The 20313-nt window shown below is 46.0% G+C and overlaps 3 protein-coding genes across 5 annotated transcripts; 2 read left to right on the top strand and 1 right to left on the bottom strand.

The window, feature by feature from the left end:
* The first annotated feature begins 1094 nt into the window (after nucleotides 1–1094).
* Nucleotides 1095–5867, top strand: zgc:56622 (aldo/keto reductase). The gene is made up of 10 exons (XM_030365412.1): nucleotides 1095–1455; nucleotides 2116–2298; nucleotides 2472–2588; nucleotides 2875–2952; nucleotides 3062–3178; nucleotides 3552–3664; nucleotides 3803–3890; nucleotides 4621–4704; nucleotides 5106–5188; nucleotides 5451–5867. The coding sequence occupies exons 1-10, from the start codon at nucleotides 1369–1371 to the stop codon at nucleotides 5482–5484; spliced, it is 984 nt and encodes a 327-aa protein (XP_030221272.1). The 5' UTR covers nucleotides 1095–1368; the 3' UTR covers nucleotides 5485–5867.
* On the bottom strand, nucleotides 5043–12447 carry klhl36 (kelch-like family member 36). 3 transcript variants are annotated; one of them, XM_030365409.1, is made up of 9 exons: nucleotides 12186–12447; nucleotides 11997–12080; nucleotides 11159–11353; nucleotides 10428–10550; nucleotides 9783–10004; nucleotides 9121–9429; nucleotides 8766–9023; nucleotides 8227–8384; nucleotides 5043–6914 (listed from the first exon to the last, which is right to left on the bottom strand). In XM_030365409.1, the coding sequence occupies exons 2-9, from the start codon at nucleotides 12075–12077 to the stop codon at nucleotides 6200–6202; spliced, it is 2061 nt and encodes a 686-aa protein (XP_030221269.1). In that variant the 5' UTR covers nucleotides 12078–12080; nucleotides 12186–12447; the 3' UTR covers nucleotides 5043–6199. The 3 variants fall into 3 exon arrangements, with proteins under 3 accessions (XP_030221269.1, XP_030221270.1, XP_030221271.1); XM_030365410.1 differs by having other exon boundaries at nucleotides 11159–11424; nucleotides 12186–12446; XM_030365411.1 differs by lacking the exon at nucleotides 11159–11353 and having other exon boundaries at nucleotides 12186–12446.
* A 687-nt stretch (nucleotides 12448–13134) lies between these two features.
* cotl1 (coactosin-like F-actin binding protein 1) lies at nucleotides 13135–19166 on the top strand. The gene is made up of 4 exons (XM_030365413.1): nucleotides 13135–13589; nucleotides 14104–14186; nucleotides 16385–16542; nucleotides 17036–19166. Exons 1-4 carry the CDS (start codon nucleotides 13513–13515, stop codon nucleotides 17144–17146), a joined length of 429 nt encoding a protein of 142 aa, XP_030221273.1. The 5' UTR covers nucleotides 13135–13512; the 3' UTR covers nucleotides 17147–19166.
* The last annotated feature ends 1147 nt before the right edge of the window (nucleotides 19167–20313 follow it).

Genomic DNA, 20313 nt, shown 5'->3' on the forward strand with positions numbered 1-20313 from the left:
CCAATGTAAACGTATCTTTGCCGATCACTGTTGATTTATTTTGAAATAGGATCCTTTGATACTGAGTGTGGTTTGCTTGTCCCGAAGAATTTAAATCCTGAAGATAAGATGATAATACAAGAAAATTCAAGATTATAGAAAATGAAACAACATAATATATAATAAGATACAGTATTATTTCTTATATTCAGGCACTGAGTAGTGCAATACTTTTCAATGTCAAAAAATACATTTTTTAAAGATATGCACATAATATAGCCTTAGTTAATCTATGTTCTCTTGGCCGAATCTTTTAAAAAATACATCGACAATGAAAAATGTGGGCCAATCCAGCTGTTTGCTGATAAAAGTAAAAGAAAAAGAGGAGCCGATTCTGTACACCAGCCCCCCCTCCTGGGACCAACCTGTAGAAGCAGTAGGGCTCCAGGAAAGAGGAAACCTTTTCAATCATTCAGGGCGTTCTTAAGAAGGTCCAAATGAGCCTTGTGGACTTTGTGGTCTTTATTTTGATGAAAAGGTCATTGACCCTAAAAAATAGCTCGCTAAACAAGACAGAACATGGATCTGCAGATTTGTGTTATTGTTCTGTGGTTATAATACATTTAACTTGATAAAACTTTCCAGTCTTGATTGCTCATTAAAGCTATATTATATTGTACATGCTTGAATGTGTGTGTGTGTGTGTGTGTGTGTGTGTGTGTGTGTGTGTGTGTGTGTGTGTGTGTGTGTGTGTGTTAGTGGGTGCGTGCGTGTGTGTGTCTCTGTGTGTTTTTTAGTTTGTGTGTAAGTGTTTGCGTGTGTGTCTGTGTTCGTGTGTGTTTTTGCGTGTGTGTGTTTGTGTGTGTATGTTTGTGTGTGTGTGAGTGCGTGCGTGTATGCATGTGTGTACGTGAGAGTGTGTGAGAGTGTGTGGGTGTGTGTGTTTGTGCGTGAGTGCCTGACAGTGTGTAGGTGTGTGTGTATCAGACCCCTATGAATTTTTTTTTTCCACCATAGGCTTTGCCTCTGTAGGTGCAGTGTGTACACCTAAATACAAAGTGGTGAGGTGCTTGGATTTGTGAAATCATTAACCCCATGAGAGATAAAAAAAAGGGAAGTTGACGGGGGAGGGGAGTAGTCCTTAGAGAGAGCAGCGAGAGAGTGACGGACAGAGAGACACCGGGAACATAAGGAAGTAAAGGCCCTGACTGAGAGAAAAAGATAAACGACAAACGACAACAACACAATTCAATGTGCAGTCTAGGGTTTTTCATTTAGACTGTTTGAGCTAAGTGGACTGAAAGGTGAACTGGAGGCCTGGTCTGTGAGTCCTCAAGGTCTGTTGTGTTCCTGCGACCCCGCCGGCCTGCTAGTTCAAACACGACCCACATGGAAGAGCAGGACGCACGGGTGGCAAGGATCCTAGAGCTCAACGACGGAAGGCGCATGCCCATATTGGGCCTGGGCACGTGGAAGGTAGTCCACGCACACTATTTACCCTTTTGCTTCACTTCTGCATTTTTACCTCGTTTTGAGCGATAGGATCTATCTAGCTCTTGATGTTTGTCCTTTTACCCTCTCTGCCCTCTCTCTCTCTCTCTCTCTCTCTCTCCGCCCTCTCTCTCTCTCCGCCCTCTCTCCCTCTCTCTCTCTCTCTCTCTCTCCGCCCTCTCTCTCTCTCTCTCTCTCTCTCTCTCTCTCTCTCTCTCTCTCTCTCTCTCTCTCTCTCTCTCTCTCTCTCTCTCTTACTGCAAGAGGGTGACTCTTTGCTGATATAACAATTCTAACAATTCTACTTTCTCTAGGTCACATTGTGACAATAACTGTGTTAGATTGGAGGTACTTTGCAGTGGTAGGAAGGGGAACTGAACTATTTGGAGGATATGAGGCTCAGAGTCAACAAAATACACCAAAGTGTGTTGCATGCGCAGCAGAACCTCTCTTCGTTCAGAGGACACAATCTTCTTTACTGAAACCTTTGATACAAATGGAGACTTGGACATAGCTTGGTTTTTGAATAAACCAGAGGGATCCAGGTTAGGCCTTTTTAAAAGCAGAAACTGTTACCGTGACGATGATCTGCCTGCGCTCCCTTCCCCATGTCCCTTGGCCTGTTCTCCATCGTGTCCCTCCCAGCCCCCCCACCTGCCGCGCTCCCCGGCCCAGGCTCAGGCGGCTGTGGAGGCGGGCATCGCGGCGGGCTACCGCCACATCGACACGGCCCACAACCACCACAACGAGGTGGACATCGGCCGGGCCCTGCGCTCCAAGATCCAGCAGGGCATCATCAGGAGAGAGGACATGTTTATCACCAGCAAGGTGGGAGCCTGGGGCCGGGGCCACCAGACTTCTGAAACACCCTATGAAAGACCCTGTGCATTCCATTTGAGTTACCCCCCCTACACTTCCTTCCTCCAGCCAGAGACCTTTTAAGTCCCAATTTTGTGTGTGTGTGTGTGTGTGCGTGTGTGTGTGTGTGTGTGTGTTTGCAGCTGTGGCTTACCCATCATGCCCCAGAGGACATCCCTGCCTGCCTTGACCAGTCCCTGGGGGCCCTGCAGCTCGACTACGTGGACCTCTACCTGGTGCATTTCCCTGTAGGCCTGAAGGTCAGGTCAATGTCACATATGGAGAGAACCAATACTCCTTATAGCCACTTCGGTTTGAATTCCGACCTCTTCATTCTCTCTTCACTATCATGTTAAAAAAGCAGCCTGCCCCCCCCCCCCCCCATAAAGGCATACAATCCCACAACTGTGCATATCAAATAATATTATATTGTGGGCCCAATGGCTGCTATGAGAAAGATTAACTCATCTAAAATGTAGTTAAGTATAACCTTGTGTCTATCCAGATACTTTGTAAACAGATGTCTGCGAAACTGTAACTTTTCAGAAAGTAGGTGATGAGCTTTTTCCAATGAAAGCTGGGGAGATGCTAACAACTGACATTGACTATCTGGATGTGTGGAGGGTAAGACCACTCCCTCCGTCTGTCCGTCTGTCCGTCTGTCCCTCTGGTGCTTTCACCTCCAACCATATCTGAGCGGATGGATTGTGTTAAGTTCTGTGGCTGGGTGCAGGGAATGGAGGCCCTGCAGGCGTGTGGTAAAGCCAAGAGCATCGGTGTGTCCAACTTCAACGTTCTCCAGCTGGAGAGACTCCTTGCTCTGGCTCGGGTCCCGCCCGCTGTCAACCAGGTACCAGCCATCCATTCATGTCCATCAAGGTCCTCATCATCAGTCTACCAAACGTACATTATGTTCATACACACCAAGGCAAAGGCCGATGTGGTTTCTGGTTAAAACTTTTGTAACACTGTAACACTTCTGATCGATGTTATTACCTCACTCTGGGTTCTTAGTGGAAAGGGTTCAAAAACTTTTTATTTTTTGTACAATTTGTTTTTACAATGATACAAAGAGGCACTATACAGCACAACAAGTGCTGTATAGTGCCTCAAAAACCTTCAGACATCCTCAAATACAAAGGACCTGTCCGTTCTGTGACTAGACAGAGTCTGTCGGACACCCATCATTCATTGGGAGGACATCATGTGATCTTCACCCGCAGGTGGAGCTGCACCCGTACCTGGCCCAGATGGAGTTGGTAGAGTTTTGCAAAGCCAAAAACATCGTCCTTACTGCCTACAGCCCCTTTGGCTCCCCTGAAAGACCCCCGGAACTGTAAGTCTGCATCCCTCCTCCAGGTGTTGGCAGTGGTCACTGGGTTCTTGTTTTAAAGGGTTACATAGGAAGGTTTAGTGCCGCTGTCGGTTGGGTTTAACAAGGGGAGAGGATAACCTCAATTACCCTGTCCTGCAGTCACAGAGGGGAGAGAGATCCAGAGAACCTTCTAGAAGACCCGGTCATTAAAGAAATTGCCAGGAAGCACAAACATAGCTCTGCGCAGGTCAGTGAATGTGAGTTTGTATGTGTATGTGTATTTGTGTGCTGATGTGTGTGTGTGTGACGTGATGAAAAGTATTTATTTTAGGACAATTCTTGACTATTTGTAAGTATAGTAAAATTTGATTTAATAGAGCATGACCATGGGAAGACACAGGCAGCTTTATTTACCAAGCACCTTCAATGAGACAATGGATGTACATGATCCTCCTCGGGTGACTCGAACATTGGTAGCACGTGCATCAAAGAGTTTAAAACAAACAAGGACAAAAAGCAGTTCCCATGGTCTGCATCCATTTAGGTGTGGTATAAGGAAACAAAGTTAAACTAAGAAGTGGCTCACGGTCTGGGCTGGGAGCCAAGTCTCTTGGTCAATAGGAATACTGAGTTCCTAAGCTAATCAGCAGTAAAACCAGGAAGGGGGGAAGTTGGGGCAGACAATTTTTTTTTCTTTTCCACCTAAGGAGTGAGGTGGGGGTCTTTCCTGGGGAAGAGGGCCATCTACTAGGGCGTGTTAGGTCTCGTGGTTGAAGTGTCAGCAGAGGAAGGGAGCTTTCTGTGAGCTTGCAATGAGACTTCATACGAAGGCGTACTTAAGCATAACTATATGGTATAGTACCTTCAATGTTTTATGTGATGTGTCATTCCTATTTTACACCACAGTTAGTATGGGAGACCTGTTGTGTCTGTGGGTGCAGAGGCTTGTTACTTCCCATCGTGTGCGTTTGTCCCAGGTTTTGCTGCGCTACCACGTGCAGCGAGGTATATCAGTCATCCCCAAGAGCGACAGAGCTCATCACATCCTCGAGAACACAAAGGTGACGACTTTCTCCTTGTTCCCGCCTTCATTCTGTGCTTCCTTCTGTCCTAGCGCCATATTTTTCCAGTTTCAACCACTATGGTAGCACTGGTGTCTTCCCCACCCCTTTGCTTTTTTGAGCACATACAGCCAAGACCAGTTCAGCCTCAAGGTGCACAGCGGATCAGTGTTTCTTTGTCCGTTGGCTATATTTCCGCTATTTCCGAGTGTTCATGTTGAAACCAAATTGTGTTTGAGGGATCAATCTTTACTGGTGTTTTTGTAATCAATAAGCCAGAAACATAACCAAAGAGAATTAAAATGAACTTCTTCAATGTTAAAAAATATGAGAAGAGGGAAGCATAAACCATTTTATTTCATAGTGTGACAACGGCCAAGAGAATGTATTGTTGCACGCAGATCTTTGACTTTAGTCTGACGGAGGAGGAATTGGCCGCGCTGAGGGAGCTGGACCGGGGATGGAGAGCTTGTGTCCATGAAGAGTAAGACATTGTGCCCATACACACAAATACAAACAAACAAATAAATAAGAGACATCATGTCCAATGGATGTATCTAATTGCTACTTAGGGCTTTGGTAATGAAGACCTTTATGGAAGACGTGTGAGGCCTCATCATAATAACAGGGGTATTGGTCGTGGTGTGCGCTAGCAATGTGCAAAAGTTTGTATGTCAGTGCAGTTAAATAGATTGAGGTGACATTTAAGTGGACCTAACAAATTCCCATGCATTTTTGGTTTTCAGGCTGAAGTCTCATCCTTATTATCCATTTGAATAAGAATGAAAGGGCAGAGAGAAGAAAGAGTGGATTAATACCATCTTCATGTTCGTAAAATGGAAACAGACCTTGCAAGGGCTTGAGGTTTTTCCTTAAAACTGTTCATTCAGTGTTGATGATAAAATGATACTGTGAAATGCACTGGCGAAACGTAATACACAGAGATGTGTTGAAATTGTAAAACAAATAACTTGAATAAAATAATAAATAATAAAAAATCTTTATCCTAGATAAAATGCAAACTAAGTTTCCTATTTGTAGCATCTGCCATGTTAAAAAGCGTTATGTTTTGCAGACAAATCCTATGGTAAACATTATGAAACACGAAGAACTATACTGTGAAATGCACTGCCAAAACATAGAAAACAGATCTGTGTTGAAATTGTAAAACAAATAACTTAAAAAAAACACTCTTCCACAGAAAAAAAACATTATCCATGAAGACAAATCCTTTGGTGAACATTAGGAAACACCAAGAAACAATATTAAATAAAGTGTCATTCCAACCGGGTCATTTTGTAACAGCAGTGTCTTAAATGCTTTTACGTATACGTCGCACATGAGTGGAGGCTTTCTAGTGTGGGAGAATTCACCTTCACTGAACTGAAAACTAGGTCAGATTCAACCGTATTCAACAAGTCAGTCCCACAACACAAAGTGGGACTCACACTCACTCATCATCGAGCCAGCAGGGGGAAGAACGTCACGGCTCTCCTCAGACGGGCTGGGGGGGCCTACGCCCCCACTGTCTCCCCCCGCCCTCTCCTCCCTCCTCCTCATCGTCTCTGGGAGCGGCGGAGGGGTGAGGGGCGTTGGCGTTGGCGTCGGCGGGGGGAGGGGCGGTGGCGTTGGCGGTGGCGGCGGGGAGAGGGGCGGCGGCGGTGGCGTCGGCGGTGGGGGGCGGCGGGGGGGGCCTCAGGGTGCAGGCGCAGGCCGAGGCCCCCGCCATCCGCTTGGGCAGCTCGGGACCAGGGGCCCACTGCCCCGTGGCGGGGTCGTACACCTGCGTGGCCCGGGAGAAGGTCATGCTCACCCAGCTGTAGCCGCCCAGCACGTAGACCCGGCCGCCCCACACCGCCAGCCCCGCCTCGCTGACGGGCGCCGGGAGGTCGGCCAGGCGGGACCACTGCCCGCTGGCCGGGTCCAGGGCCTCCACCGCCCCCACGTCCAGCCGGTCGGGGGCGTCCAGCAGGTCGTTGCTGCCCCCGATGACGTAGACGCGGCTGCCCAGCGAGGCCATGCAGTGCCAGCCGCGCGCCTCACCCATGGGCCGGCGCTCCTGCCAGCCGGGGGCCCGGCCGGAGGGGGCCCCCGCGGCCGGGGGGTCGTAGCTCAGCACGTCCCGCCGGTAGGGGCCGATCTGCTGGTCGTAGCCGCCGGAGATGTAGACGGTGCCGTGGTGGACGGTGCCGGCGTGGCCGTAGGTCCGCCTGGGGGGGGGGGGGGGGGGACAGGGCGGGGCCATGAGTCCACAGTGGAGCAGGGGGGGGCCGGGGGCCACACACAAGGACATAGGGAGCAAGTTTTCTTTTTGAGGAAGTAGAGACAATAAAATTGCTATTTAGTTTGTTTTTGTGGCCATTATTGCAGTGGGGCCGAGTTGGGGCCGACAGTTGAAGTACCAGAAAGCCATGCTCTCTGGCGAAAGCTATACCTACAGCTCTTTATTGCAAATATTGTTTTAATATTTTTCTATTGAAGTACAGTTTAAATGATGAAATCGTTGGTCTATCAGTATCAATAAAATATATTAGTTGTAATTTGGGGCGTATTCAAATGTATTATATAAAATGTATTTTATATAATATATATATATATATATATTATCATATGTAATATGTCTCATATTTGGTGGGCTTTTATTTTGAAACTACGCATCAGAATGTCCTGAAACTTCTTGGGTGACACTGTGGGGTCTTGAACTATCGCCCTTCAGTGAAATGAGCCTGGAATAACAGGGCATTTTCTTATAAATCGTATCCAAAATCATATGTAATATGTCTCATATTGGAATGTTTGGTGGGCTTTCATTTTGAAAGTAAATACCACAACGGCCGTACACTTCCTTTGATAGTATTTGCTTTTATTGACTGTCTTTTTGTATGTACCCGACGAATGCTTTTATTTGAAACTAGTTCTGAGACGCTATTACCGTAATGGCTAGTATATACAGGTACGGCAAAAAACTGAGTTGGCTGGCTTGACCGCCGATCTTGGTGAGTCGGCTGGCTTGACCGCAGTCAGTACAGGCCCCTGGATTGGGCTTCAAGGGTTTGTTTACCGGCGTTGCTATTGTTACCGGTCTTGCGTGTTCCAACGGCTTATTAGGTATCTAATAAATCGCTGTCTTATCAATACTTCATTCACTGCCTCTCCCGTGGTCATTGCAATATTATGAATAGACTGCTCTGTAAAAAAAATAAATAATAATAATTATACCAGATCAATTTTCAGTCGCACCGGTGCGCCCAAATGAAATATTTGGTCGCACTACCCCGAATTCTAGGCGCATGTGCGCCCAAATTAGGCGCACTCTGGAGCCCTGCTCTATATTCAACAACCTCATTCCATTTCTCCATTCCCTGATATGTTAAGGTTAACTAAGTATTGTCTAGCATCAAAGTATGAAAGCTAAACGTTGAACGCTGTATGAATGCGTTCACCATCTGGTTAAAGGAGCCATTATCTGGCCCATATGAAGGAAAAGTCATCAGAGAACGGCCTCCTGATGGACCGTCCTACCTGGGCAGCCCGGCCACGTAGGTCCAGCAGTCCTCCGCAGGGTGGTACACCTCCACAGACGACAGGGGTCCTGTGACGTTCCTCCCGCCCACGGCGATCAGACACCCGCCCGCGGCAGCCAGGAAGAAGTGCTCCCGCCGCTGGTTCATCGGAGCGCACTGCAACAACACAACAAGCGGGATACACTACCACTAGGGGCCGGCCGGCGTTGAGATGAGGGCGTGGCATAGTGCAGCGCAGCCAGATGGGGTACTACACTAGATTCAAGAATTCCAAATGTTTCTTTTTGTCTCATACTTATACAGGAAAAAGTGAAATCTTTGTGAGACATAGTCTGTATTTTCTGGGCTTAAAATATAAATAAAAAAAAATAATAAAAAAAAATAGAATAAAATACAATAGAAGTTTTAACAGAAATGTATTCTAAATGCGGAATATTCTAAGTGTATATATTCTAGGGGTGTACTGGGTGGAGTTTGATCTGGTGTATTGCTGTGCAGTGTGGTGTTGACGGAGTGGGGGGGGGGGGGGGGGGGTACCTCGGCCCAGGTCCTCTGCCGGGGGTCGTATCGGTGCAGCAGGCTGCAGGCGGTGTCGCCGCTGTGGTCGCGGGACGAGCTGCCTCCCGCCGTGTAGATGAAGCCCCCCAGCGTGGCCACGGAGAGGTGGCTCCGCAGGTCGGGGAGCAGGCACTCCTCCCGCCAGCCCCCCGCCGCCGCCGCCGCCGCCGCCGCCGCCCCTGCAGCCGCGTCCAGCCAGAACACACTGGCCGTCAGCCCACTGCCACGGTCCAGAACCTGGGGGTGGGGGGGGGGGGGGCACACACACACACACGATGTAAAGTGTGAAGTGTGTTCCACACAGTGAACCTCTTGATAAAACCAAGGGGGTCACCTCTCCTCCAATCAGCAGCAGCCTCTCCGAGCCCCCGCGGAGCGCCGTGCGCTGGGTCTGCAGGAGGGGCTGGGCGCTGGGCCGGGCGTGGTACGCCAGGGCCTCCTCCACCAGGGCCTCGCAGCCCGCGTCCCCGGGCAGCAGGGCCCTCACGGCCGACCGCACGGGGCCCGCCAGCTCCTCGGGGCCCAGCAGGGGCAGCCGGACGCGGGAGAGGAGCTGGCGGCCGTGGGCCAGCCGCGGCTCGGGCCCCCGGCTCAGCCACTGAAGGGCCGCCTGCAGCAGGGCCCGCTCGCTGGCGTGCTGCACCTGGGGGACGCACGGAGCCACGGGGGCCGTTAAAGGACGTCTGGTCTGAGGGACAGACTTTTGGGGATGTCTCTCAGGCTAAAGTACAGATGAAGGTGCGGAGAGGACTCAGAAGCTCTACCACCGTGCCTTCACCGCGTCTAGACTTGATTCATCGCGGCCTCAACCGCTATGGACGCTGCATTGTGCGACTGCACAGCATGTCGACGGTTAAAATGTGTACCTTAACACTTCATGAGAGATCGACATAAGAACCAAGGGGCTCACATCCTTTATTTAAGGCTGAAACAAGAAGAGACGCTCACGCTCCGATGCGTGAGGATACCGTCAAGAGGAAGCCTCGTACTACAGACCTGCTCACTGCACAGGTAGGAGGTCAGCTTGTCCAAGGGGATGTTCTGCAGGAAGTCGGCAGTCAGCGACAGCGTGGCGAAGTGCTGGAGGATGAAGCGGTCCACGAAGGCCTCCAGGCGCTCCAGGCTGTAGAAGAGAGCCAGCTCCTGCAGGTACAGGTAGTTGTCCTCGCACACCTCCATCTCCAGGTACTGGCAGCAGAAGTCCACCGCTTGGCCCACCTTCATAGTCCAATTGGGTTTGACATTCACACAGCAGGTTTATAGAGAGTGGAGGAAACAAGTACATTGTCAAATGCATGTCTTGCTTAGACAAAAAAAACAAAACGTGGTAAATATCGGCTGCTTACATTTAAGAACGAAAAACATACAGAAACAAGATCTGGGGAGGTGGTGTCCCCTAATGGCCAATTGTTGTTATTGCACGTTAAAGAACAATGCAGTTCTCTGAAATGGACTTCTGTGATAGATTCAAGCGAACGACCAAGACACACAAAAGGACTGAAGGACTGAAACTCAATGGTGCTATGGAGAATGTTTGTCAGAAAATACCAACAACGTGGACCAATTGGATTGACTCTGTGATCATAGCTTTAAGACAAGCCCTCCGATACCAGAGCTCCTCACAGAGAGACCCTTCTTCACCTGCAGCAGGTGGGCGGTCTCCAGGACATCATTGATGTTCCCGCCGTTCAATGGCAGCTCCCCGCTATACATGAAGTCCACCACAGCTTTCAGACCCCCGTAGGACGTCCCCACCAGCTCCACCTGGGGACGAGAGCAGAGACACACGGGCTGTGGGATACGGATCAAATAATATGACGATTAAAAAGAAGGAACTAAGGAAGTCACTGGACAGTATCTCCACGGAGAAGGGAGCAGGACAGAGAGGGAGTGATAGTCACTCTTTGGCAGACACAACTAGTTTGGAGAAGCCAGCAAAGATCTCACGAACTGAGATCTTTGAGATCAAAGATTGCCGCAAGATACGAGTCTGCATCCAGCCAACACTAGCAGCTTTTAGTTCCAAATCAAATCCCGCCAGCCTATCAGTGAACCCCAGCGGATGACAGCGGAATTTTGAACAAGTCAACAATGGCTTGATAGTAATAATATTTATGCTGGAATTAGTTTAGTTCAAAAATAATGGCAGCGGTAACGTTCGCTGGAAGTGAACAGAGTGAATGGAATTCACTTTGGAAACGGCACTTCAATAAACATCGTCTGGATTGTGGTATCCAAGTGGAGGTTGACTGCAGCGCCCCTCAACAAACACCGCTGATTTCAGAAAAGAATAATGTAACCATTAAACACCCCCCCCCCCCCCCCCCCCCACAACAAGCACACTCACACCACCACCCCTCAGACGGCCTCACCTCCGCCTGCCGCTGCTCCTTCATGACCAGGGTAAACATGGCGTGGAAGTAGGGGCTGGAGATGGCCAGGAGGGCGCGGTGGGCGCTGAGGCGCTGGCCCCCCGCCACCAGCACCACGTCACACAGCGTGCCCATCCGGCGCTGCTGCTCCAGCCCCTGCAGGAGCTCCACCGCCTGGCCCGCCCAGCCAAACACCTGGGGTCCACAACAGGCCCGAGATCAGGTCCTCAGCCTCCGCCATGGGAAGCATTTAGCAGGTCGGCGAGCTATTGAAGCGATACTTTGGCTCAATAGTGTGAACGGCAGTGTTAACAGTTGGAGAACTGCATCCAAGGTCATTTCAGAGTGATAAGATAACTAGCCTAACTTCTAATTCACATCAGCTGGTTATTCAAATAACGTATTGACGGTTGGAGGACTTCAATTTGACAAAGACGATTGTTTGGGGCCCCCAAACAATCGTCTTTGTCAAATTGAATTCAAATTTTTGCGATTATTGCGACAGCCCTATTTGGGGGTTCTGAATAGAAAGTCAGTTCATGACATCTATTTATTCTTCTTCATCCAGGTCATTGCCTCTTTGGTTTCAGATCAAGGCTTGATTGTTTTCCTGATAATATAGGAAACACGACTTTGGATTTGGATTCAAGCCAGCAGGAAAGATAAGCTTAAATACAATCACATCGCAATAGGTCATCATAGCATGACTCAGGTAACTTCAGAAGAAAATGGTAGTAGGCTACAATGAGGCAGGGGGTGTGCGTGCACTTTGACGTTTATTTAACGAGTAAATAAACGACATCACTACCACTCCAATGTATTGCTATCGGAGGCTGACCTTGGACGATGCACTCAGTCGCTGATGCTGTGACGTACAGCTGTGCGTACCACTCTCCATCGTGGCCTCTGACTTTGGCATTATCTTTAAAACACACACACACACACACACACACACACATACACACCGTTTAATTTAGTAACTTTCTGAAGTTGTTTTTTTCAAAATGCTTACGTATATTATACTTACTCATTTGCGTTCTTGAGAGGGGTTATATATTTTTATAATGTGATATGAGGAAGTAGTTGTGGTTGCGTGTGGCTTATGAGTCATGAGAAGAGGATACCGTAACTAAACAGTTATGTTGAATATAAGTAAAATGTCCTTATTTTAAACCATATATATCTTGCTAAAATGAAGTTAATTTCTTCGAGGCTGTCCATGGTCCTAAAACTCGATGCTGTTGGCTCAACATCATCCAGGAAGTGTTCCGTGAGGCCGCTGACCAATCAAAATCTGCATGGGAGGCTCATCAAGGTACATTCAAGAAGTCAACGTTGCAGTGTTCTAAAATACCCGTGTACGTAATTTTGTTTAATAACAACTGATTAAAGCAACGCGTTCTTATTCACTTTGCTGCAACATTCAAAACGGTGTAGACATGTCCTAATATGTCAAATTGATTTCGTTATAGTGTATAACTACATGCGAGTTCAAAAATGTGTGTATATAATGTATAAGTGCAGTAAAAGCCATGGCCCTTAAAGATTATAAAAACATTATGGGCCTAAATGTATTTCCTTATCGTAAAAAAAGTAGGATTTCAGATCAACATATCATATGTATGCGCAATTCAAAAGGAAGCGCTTATTCCATATGGCTTTAAATGCATAATCGTATTTGTGTATTCTAAAACAGAATATAGATTTGCAAATTTATGTTGACTGCAAAATGTTGTAATAGTCCTGTAAAAAGTGGTTATATGTTATATGTTGGACCATTATGTGAAAATAGCATGTATTTTATGTAATTGCGCATAGCTAGTACACAAAAACACAACACATTGCTGGCTGCAGACCTTTGTTCCTAATCCGCAATGTGGGTAATTGTCCACTATGTGGCGAGATTACCCTGCGGAATAGTCTGGAGAACGGGCGGATTTAATTTGAATTGTCCCTTCATTGACCATTAGGAGGAGAAGAATCCTGTGAACCGGGGACCTCACCGTCTGCAACCTGATTGACAAACATCCCCAACGCCCATGCACTTGAAATATAGGAAATGAATCGAGCTACCAGAAGAGTCTCTTTTTCCCGATAATTGAGAGGAGATCTAGCCCACTGCCAGCTGCACCACTTCTGCTCTTTGTGCGTCCGCTCCCCCTGTTTGATAGCGCAGCAGGCAAAGGCCGATTGTTCTCTTTGCGGCTCGTGAGTTGAGAGTGAAACAGCTCTGACAGTCTATTGTATAGCCTAATAGCTATTGGAGTGAGAGACTGTTCGCCCCTTCATCTGCTTCTCTTCGACGATCTGCCCCTCCGTCCTGCTGACTCCTCTTCACTCTGTGTCCATCCAAAATGGCAACGAAAATCGATAAAGACGCTTGCAGAGAAGCTTACAACCAAGTCAGGGACGATAACACAGAGATAAATTGGTGAGTGTTCAGTCTTATCATGTCTCATTGAGCGATACCGTTAGGCACATTTTAAGTTATTTTTCAATTGGCATGCATATCGACATTGCAAGCCTTTTCGCCAAATTTTCGATATTTGGATGATAAGTAGTCTGGTGGTTTAATGTTGCATCTTCCAGAATACATTAAGTGAATAAGGCGAGCGGTGCAGAACTATTTCCTTTGTCCTATATCCAGAAGGGGTACTGTGACACGTATGTCTACGCACAATCTGATCCCCTGCATAGTTTGGATTAGCCTTGTTATTCCAAACCGGGTATTTTATTGTCTAATGCGAAATGTAATGCCACGCTACATAAAAAATAATAACCCATCTAATGTAACGTTAATGCATAGGCCTATTTGTTAATGTGTGTAGGCCTTATGGGAGCGGAGGAGATAATATTTGGCAAGGATCTCTTGAATCACTGGAGAATCGCATAGATTATGAATGGATGAATGCACGTTTTAATGAGGTGTTTTCAATATTTCCTAGGGCGTCGTTTATATACGAGGGCACTATGATCGTATCTGGGGGACAAGGCACCGACTATGAGGAATTCAAGAGTCAGTGCAAAGGTAAGGCCTTCAATCTATAGACTACAGTCTATATCGGAGCAATTTTCTTTCCATTTCTCCGATTGATGGACCACCCTTTCCCCTCCCATATAGGGCCTAAGCTATATGAATATACATTTTCTTCACGTGAAGTGTATTTGCTTCGTGGTGCGCCAGTGTGTTGGTGTGTGCGGTCTGTTTCATCACTGTGCTCGTCATGCAGTAGGAGGTTGTATGGCACACAGCTTGACAGGGTGCTTGACTTCTTACGTTCCCAGCCAGGACACTAATCTTTTAAGAGTCTTTCTGCTCGGGCCGTCATCTCACTAACCGTTGAACACTTGACATTGTAAACTCCATCCCCTCCCGGATAGCCTAGTTATCCCATAGCATTGGAGGCTATGCAGCTCTGGTGATCTATTGACCTGGATTTATTTTCCCTATGTTATAAAAAGCGAGTGGAGTTTATATCTGAAGTACTTGCCCGTCTTAACCTCACGCAACAGTTAAAATCGAAACATATGTAGAATTAGAACACGCCCCCCTTGACGCCCACTCTCCAGCGACTCAAAAGTTGGGTGTGGCGCGCCAAAACTCGCAAGTTGTTCCTGATGCGCATGTCCTCTGGCTGTTCTTTTCCGCAACATTTTCAGGCTTGCGTTCCAATGTGGAAGTGAATCGTATGTTATTTATCTTATTGCCTGATAAGTACCAATTAATGAAATACCTATAGGTAGACATATTGTTGCTCTTCATTTAACGTGAGCAACATAAATGTTTGCCTCACTCCTTTTGTCCTATGTGTATTTTAAATTAAATGAATATGCCTTCACGTTTGAAAGAATTGGCTCAACACGGATCAATATATTCGATTTGTGGTTCAGTTAGATTTTCTCCCCATTTTCAATTTTTATTTCTTGCTGTCTCATAGTTGTCATAAATGGCCGAAGTTTTTGAGCCACTTGAGGCCGACTGCAGTGTCAGCACTGCCAAGATACACACACACACACACACACACACACACACACACACACACACACACACACACACACACACACACACACACACACACACACACACACACACACACACACACACACACACACTGCTGCAGGGCATTCTCCACCTCAAAAGCCCTCTTCCTGCCTTGCAGTGCCAGCATGGCCTACCTTCAGTCGAACCTTGAAGAATATCAATGAGTCACAGCCAGAGGCTATGCTTTGTAGATGGACTGCTCGGTTCACTTCATGCAGTGTGTACAGTTAATAGAGTTAATGTTGTTTCATAGTATATACTCAGGGTTTCTAAGACTGGGATTTTGTCTCTGCGGCCATGGGAGTTAAAGGTCAATCATGTGCATGCATTGGGTTTTTCATTGTTCTACAAACACTTGTTAATGTGTCACCAGTAACAGACACGCTTGTAACTCTGCCAAGGTTAGCTTTATTCAATGTCGCCGGAGGCAATCTGTGATTTATATGAATGTTGAAAGACAAACACAAATTACAATAGCTAAGGTTCAATAGCCAATACTCAAGATATGAAAAACAAAAGGAGGATGCATCTAATGCTTGGCATGATCATTCATAACGCATCTTCTTTAGTTTGTTGACCTAAATGTCATTGGCGCACACAAAGTTTATATTATTGCAAAGTATGTTCAAGGAGGAGCATGAAACTGAAACTTGATGAGTGGAAGCTCTGTGGTTTCACACTGGTGTCAGAATTTCTGCCGTTAACATTACAACATTCAACATTCGGGTCCCGAACATACTATATTGTAATTCACGGCATAAACTAAATTTAGCAAATTGCATTTTTTTGGTCCCTGGTAAAGTATATGCCAAAGTAATTTGACCCTAACAGCAACCTAGTACTATTGCTGCAGATTTTCAGTGTTGGTTTCCTCGATCGTCTCATTTTGACAGCCGACTTGCCTCCGAGGGGATCAATAAACAAATCTCTATGAATAGTCAGGTCGCTGCTTTGCACTCTGTCAAACACACCTCTTAGAGGGCCTATTCTTTAAGATACAGAGAGATATAGATATACCTGCCTAGTCTTAGGCATAGTGCTTAGTCTGTTTGATATAGGGCCTAGTCTTTTAGATATAGGGTCTAGCCTTCCCTTGGTGGTGGCAGATGGTATTTGGGAGATATGTGTATGTGGTCCCTCCCCCATCTAGTGTTCCCTCTCACCCCTCGCTCTCTCGCTCACAGATGATGTCCGTCTCTATGGCTACGTGAGGATCACGACGGGGGACGCCATGAGCAAGCGGGCCAAGTTCACCCTGATCACGTGGATCGGAGAGAACATCAGCGGACTGCAGCGGGCCAAGATCAGCACAGACAAGACGCTGGTCAAGGACATCGTGCAGGTCATTTGGGTTTCTGTACTGCGCTGTCATTACATCCTTTATGCACCGTAATACAGTAATATTGAATTTGTGTGTTGGAATGTGCTTCCATAGATTGCATTTGAGTATACCTAATGGTGATTCAAAAAAAATAAAAAAGTCGATACATAGAACCTGATTTTAATGCTTTAGTGTCCGTTTGCCTTTCTAAAAAGACGCACTCAAGCAACCTGACTGTTAACATATTTCTGCACTTTATTGAATAGAAGGGTATGGGTTTTCCTTTGTCCACTATAAACCCCTAATTAAACCACACCGCAGCAGTTCACAATGCCTGAAAACAACTCAGGTCCATTAAGCAGTTCTTTCATCATGCATAAGAGCATTCGTTGTTTTGTTTTTTTAGCACTTCTCGTAGAACAAAACGAGATGTGAATAAAACAGTGTCAGCATCTCCGTCATGTATAGACCCTCCCTGACCCGTGTGCCTTGTTCCATCCTTCCTCCCCCGCAGATCTTTGCCAAGGAGTTCATGATCAGTGACATCCGGGAGCTGGACGAGAACTACATCCGCACTGAGCTGAAGAAAGCCGGCGGTGCCAACTATGACGCCCAGGCCGAGTAGCGAGTCTGGGGGGTCCCCAGGCAGCGGTGTTTGGGTGGGGTAGGGGTGGGGGGGGGGGGGTTAGGAGAGGAAGTTGAAAGGAAAGGGGAATGATGCATGGGGAGCTAAAGGTAGTGTGGACTTTGGTAGGACATCAGGGAGAGAGAAAGAGAGAGCGGGAATAAACAACTTCTGAATGGACAACACACAGACACACAGACACACAGACACACAGACACAAACACACAAACATTAAAGTGGAGGGGCAAAACAATGTTGCTTTTTTTGGTACTACACATACTGTATATGCATGTTGCAAAAAGACACACTGACATACATTGATACAAACACACCAAACATAATGCCAACCAAACAAGAACCCTCTCCCCTGTAGCCTGTATGCCCTGTCTTAGTTATTATGTCATGGTCGCTCATCTACTGTGCAGTGCATCATCATCTCACATGTCATCATCTCAACCTGTGCTGTAGAGGAGCTAAAGAACCACTTGGCAACATTGACAACGACACTATCTGAACATCACTCTTTACCACAACTAGACTCGGATAACAACAACAAATGGAGGTCTCCTCTGAATTCTATATTTTATTGGCCTTTAGTATTACAAAATTTGGAACATGAGCACACCGTGAATGATTTCTTTTGGTGCAACAATCCACCTCAATGCGGCTTAGAACCTAATGATGATCATTACTATGGATGATAAATTAGTTTTTTCTTTTCGGGGCCAACATTCATACATGTGGTGCAAGTAGAAGCGTATACCTTCCTAATTGTTCGATAAAAGTGGGCGCAAAAAGAGTTAACAGTAATGAATGTGGTGGAATGTCATCTTGCACTTGCACTTGCACAGGATTTGCATCTTGCTAGGTAGCCCTTTGGTGACTCGTGAAATCCCACCAAGGCAGTAATGTATGGATAACAGCCTAACGAATTGTTGCAGTTACATTTTGTTGCAATGTTGTATTTTTATTTTTTACATTAAACTAGACCTTTTATGGCTGTTTGGTTTTTAAATGCAACTCCTTGTCCTCCCAAGTCTCTTATGTTTGATTTGATTTTTTGAGTTTTTTAACAAGAGCAATGTTAACAATAGTCACGAGGCGCTCCTGTTCTGTGACAGGAACTGGAAAGGAAGCACATGAGATTCTAGGCCACTGATGGGCTATCATTTCCCATGGAGGTTCAGGAGTTTATTTTAGGCTTTTCATTCCATCAAATAACTATACCCAATGAATCCACCGAATAATGGAGGATTTAAACACTGAAACTGGAAGGTGTAGATACGGGTTTGTAAATGGAAGGCACGATAGCACACAAACAATTGCTCCCTTTTTTCAGTTCAGTTTGAGCATGTACAGCCTTATTACTTACCTAACGGGCATAGAATGTGAAAACAGAAATCGTACAGATATTTACCCCCAAATTACAGAACAACATTGGCATTGTAATCTATCTAAGATATGGTTGAATTCTTCTGGTACTAGATATTCATGAGTATGAGCTTTTTGAAGTTAAACAAACAGACAGACAGAAAAGGTCTTTGTCCTGATAGCCCCTTTGGACCCTCCACCTATTTGAGGTATCATGCATATTGTAACCCAATGTGCTGAATGCCTTAATCTCCCATGGAGAGAGGGGCATCATGGGAGTTTGTGGACATTACACTGTGATTGGTTGTACTCCATTTTTAGGGTTTATATTGACCCATACCTTACTTGGTAGAGCAGCCATGTTGAAATGTCATACTACCCCAGAAGCAGCCATTTATTGGTTGTAGTAAATTGTTTTGAACCATCCTAAATGAAATATCGTATTTTCTTTTTTTTCTCTTGTACTGTTCTGAATTTGTCTTTTGAGATGAGTTTTATTTTCTCTTAAGAGATGTACCTTTGATATCAACGTAAGAGCCATGTTATCTTGGTAATTGGAAGAACATATAATACAAAAAAAACAAGAATAACAGGAAAGGAAATGTAACCGGAACAATCATTTCAAAATTAAAGCTGTTTTTTTCCTAAATTTGTTGTCTGTTTTTTATCTCAAGAATCCCATTGAAAATGTTTTTTTGTTGTGGATGTGAATATGGTGAACTGTTATTACTTGGACTAGTGCCTCTCTATTGGCCTATGATGAGGTAATGGGTGCCCCTCTCTTTCAGTGCTTCGCATCGCCACGGCAGTCACGGCAAACTGTCTCCCGAAAGCTTGAGGGACTCAAACAGGTTGTCATGGTCACCAATACTGTTGTGCTTGTAGCCAATCACAGCTCAGAGGTAGAGGCAGTGGGTTACTCTGCAATACAATCCACCTCCCCACACCATCCACCACTCTTCATCACTCATCCTCCCCCAGCCCCTTCTGTGTCAACGGCTTAACCCCATCCCAGAATGCAAACTGAATTCTCTGTGCTCCTTCCTCGAATGGCCCCTCGCCCTCTTTCCCTTTCTTCCTCCTAATTGTGACTTTTTTTGTTTTTCAACCTCTAATCACTCACATTTAACTCTGTGTTAACTCGGTTCAATGGTAGTAGTGTCTCTGCATTCTTCACCTCACAATGTTACCACCCAAAATTATAATATTATATCCGCTATTTGGAAGATGCTTTTATTTATAACAAAGCATACTTTCTTAATAATATCCGTTAATTAATATAACAGTTATTATCATAATATAATCACAGTGATCATGTTGAGCAGAGTCATCGGTAGGCTAAGTGATGGACTTAAAAGATCAAGGATTAATCAATGATCTGAAAATGTAGGTGTGATTTAATTTGGGCCCCATAGATCCTGAATATGCTACTATTGTAACTCAGGTTGGTGGGTTGGCGTTATTCATGGTAATACTGCTGTCGGAGCAATGTATGACCCTTTTTTTCTTATCTGTGTATTTTGGTTAGTTGATGGTGCAGAACGTGTTTCTTGTTGACTGGCTGTGGGTTTGGGAATTGCAGTGAACCCATGGGACTAATTGTGTGTTACATAATAACAGAGTCCAGGATCTGTGGCCCAGTGTTCCTACAAGTTCCTGTTTAAGATGTTGCCAACTGAATACATTAACAGTGCTACACACGTCTTTAGCTTATGGGACAAAGTGTTACTTGTCAGTTTACTGACAGAAGTGGGGAAGTAGAGACAGGTGTGTGTGTGTGTGTGTGTGTGTGTGTG

This window comes from Gadus morhua, chromosome 9 (genome assembly GCF_902167405.1).
Source record: "Gadus morhua chromosome 9, gadMor3.0, whole genome shotgun sequence".
NCBI classification, from domain to species: domain Eukaryota; kingdom Metazoa; phylum Chordata; class Actinopteri; order Gadiformes; family Gadidae; genus Gadus; species Gadus morhua.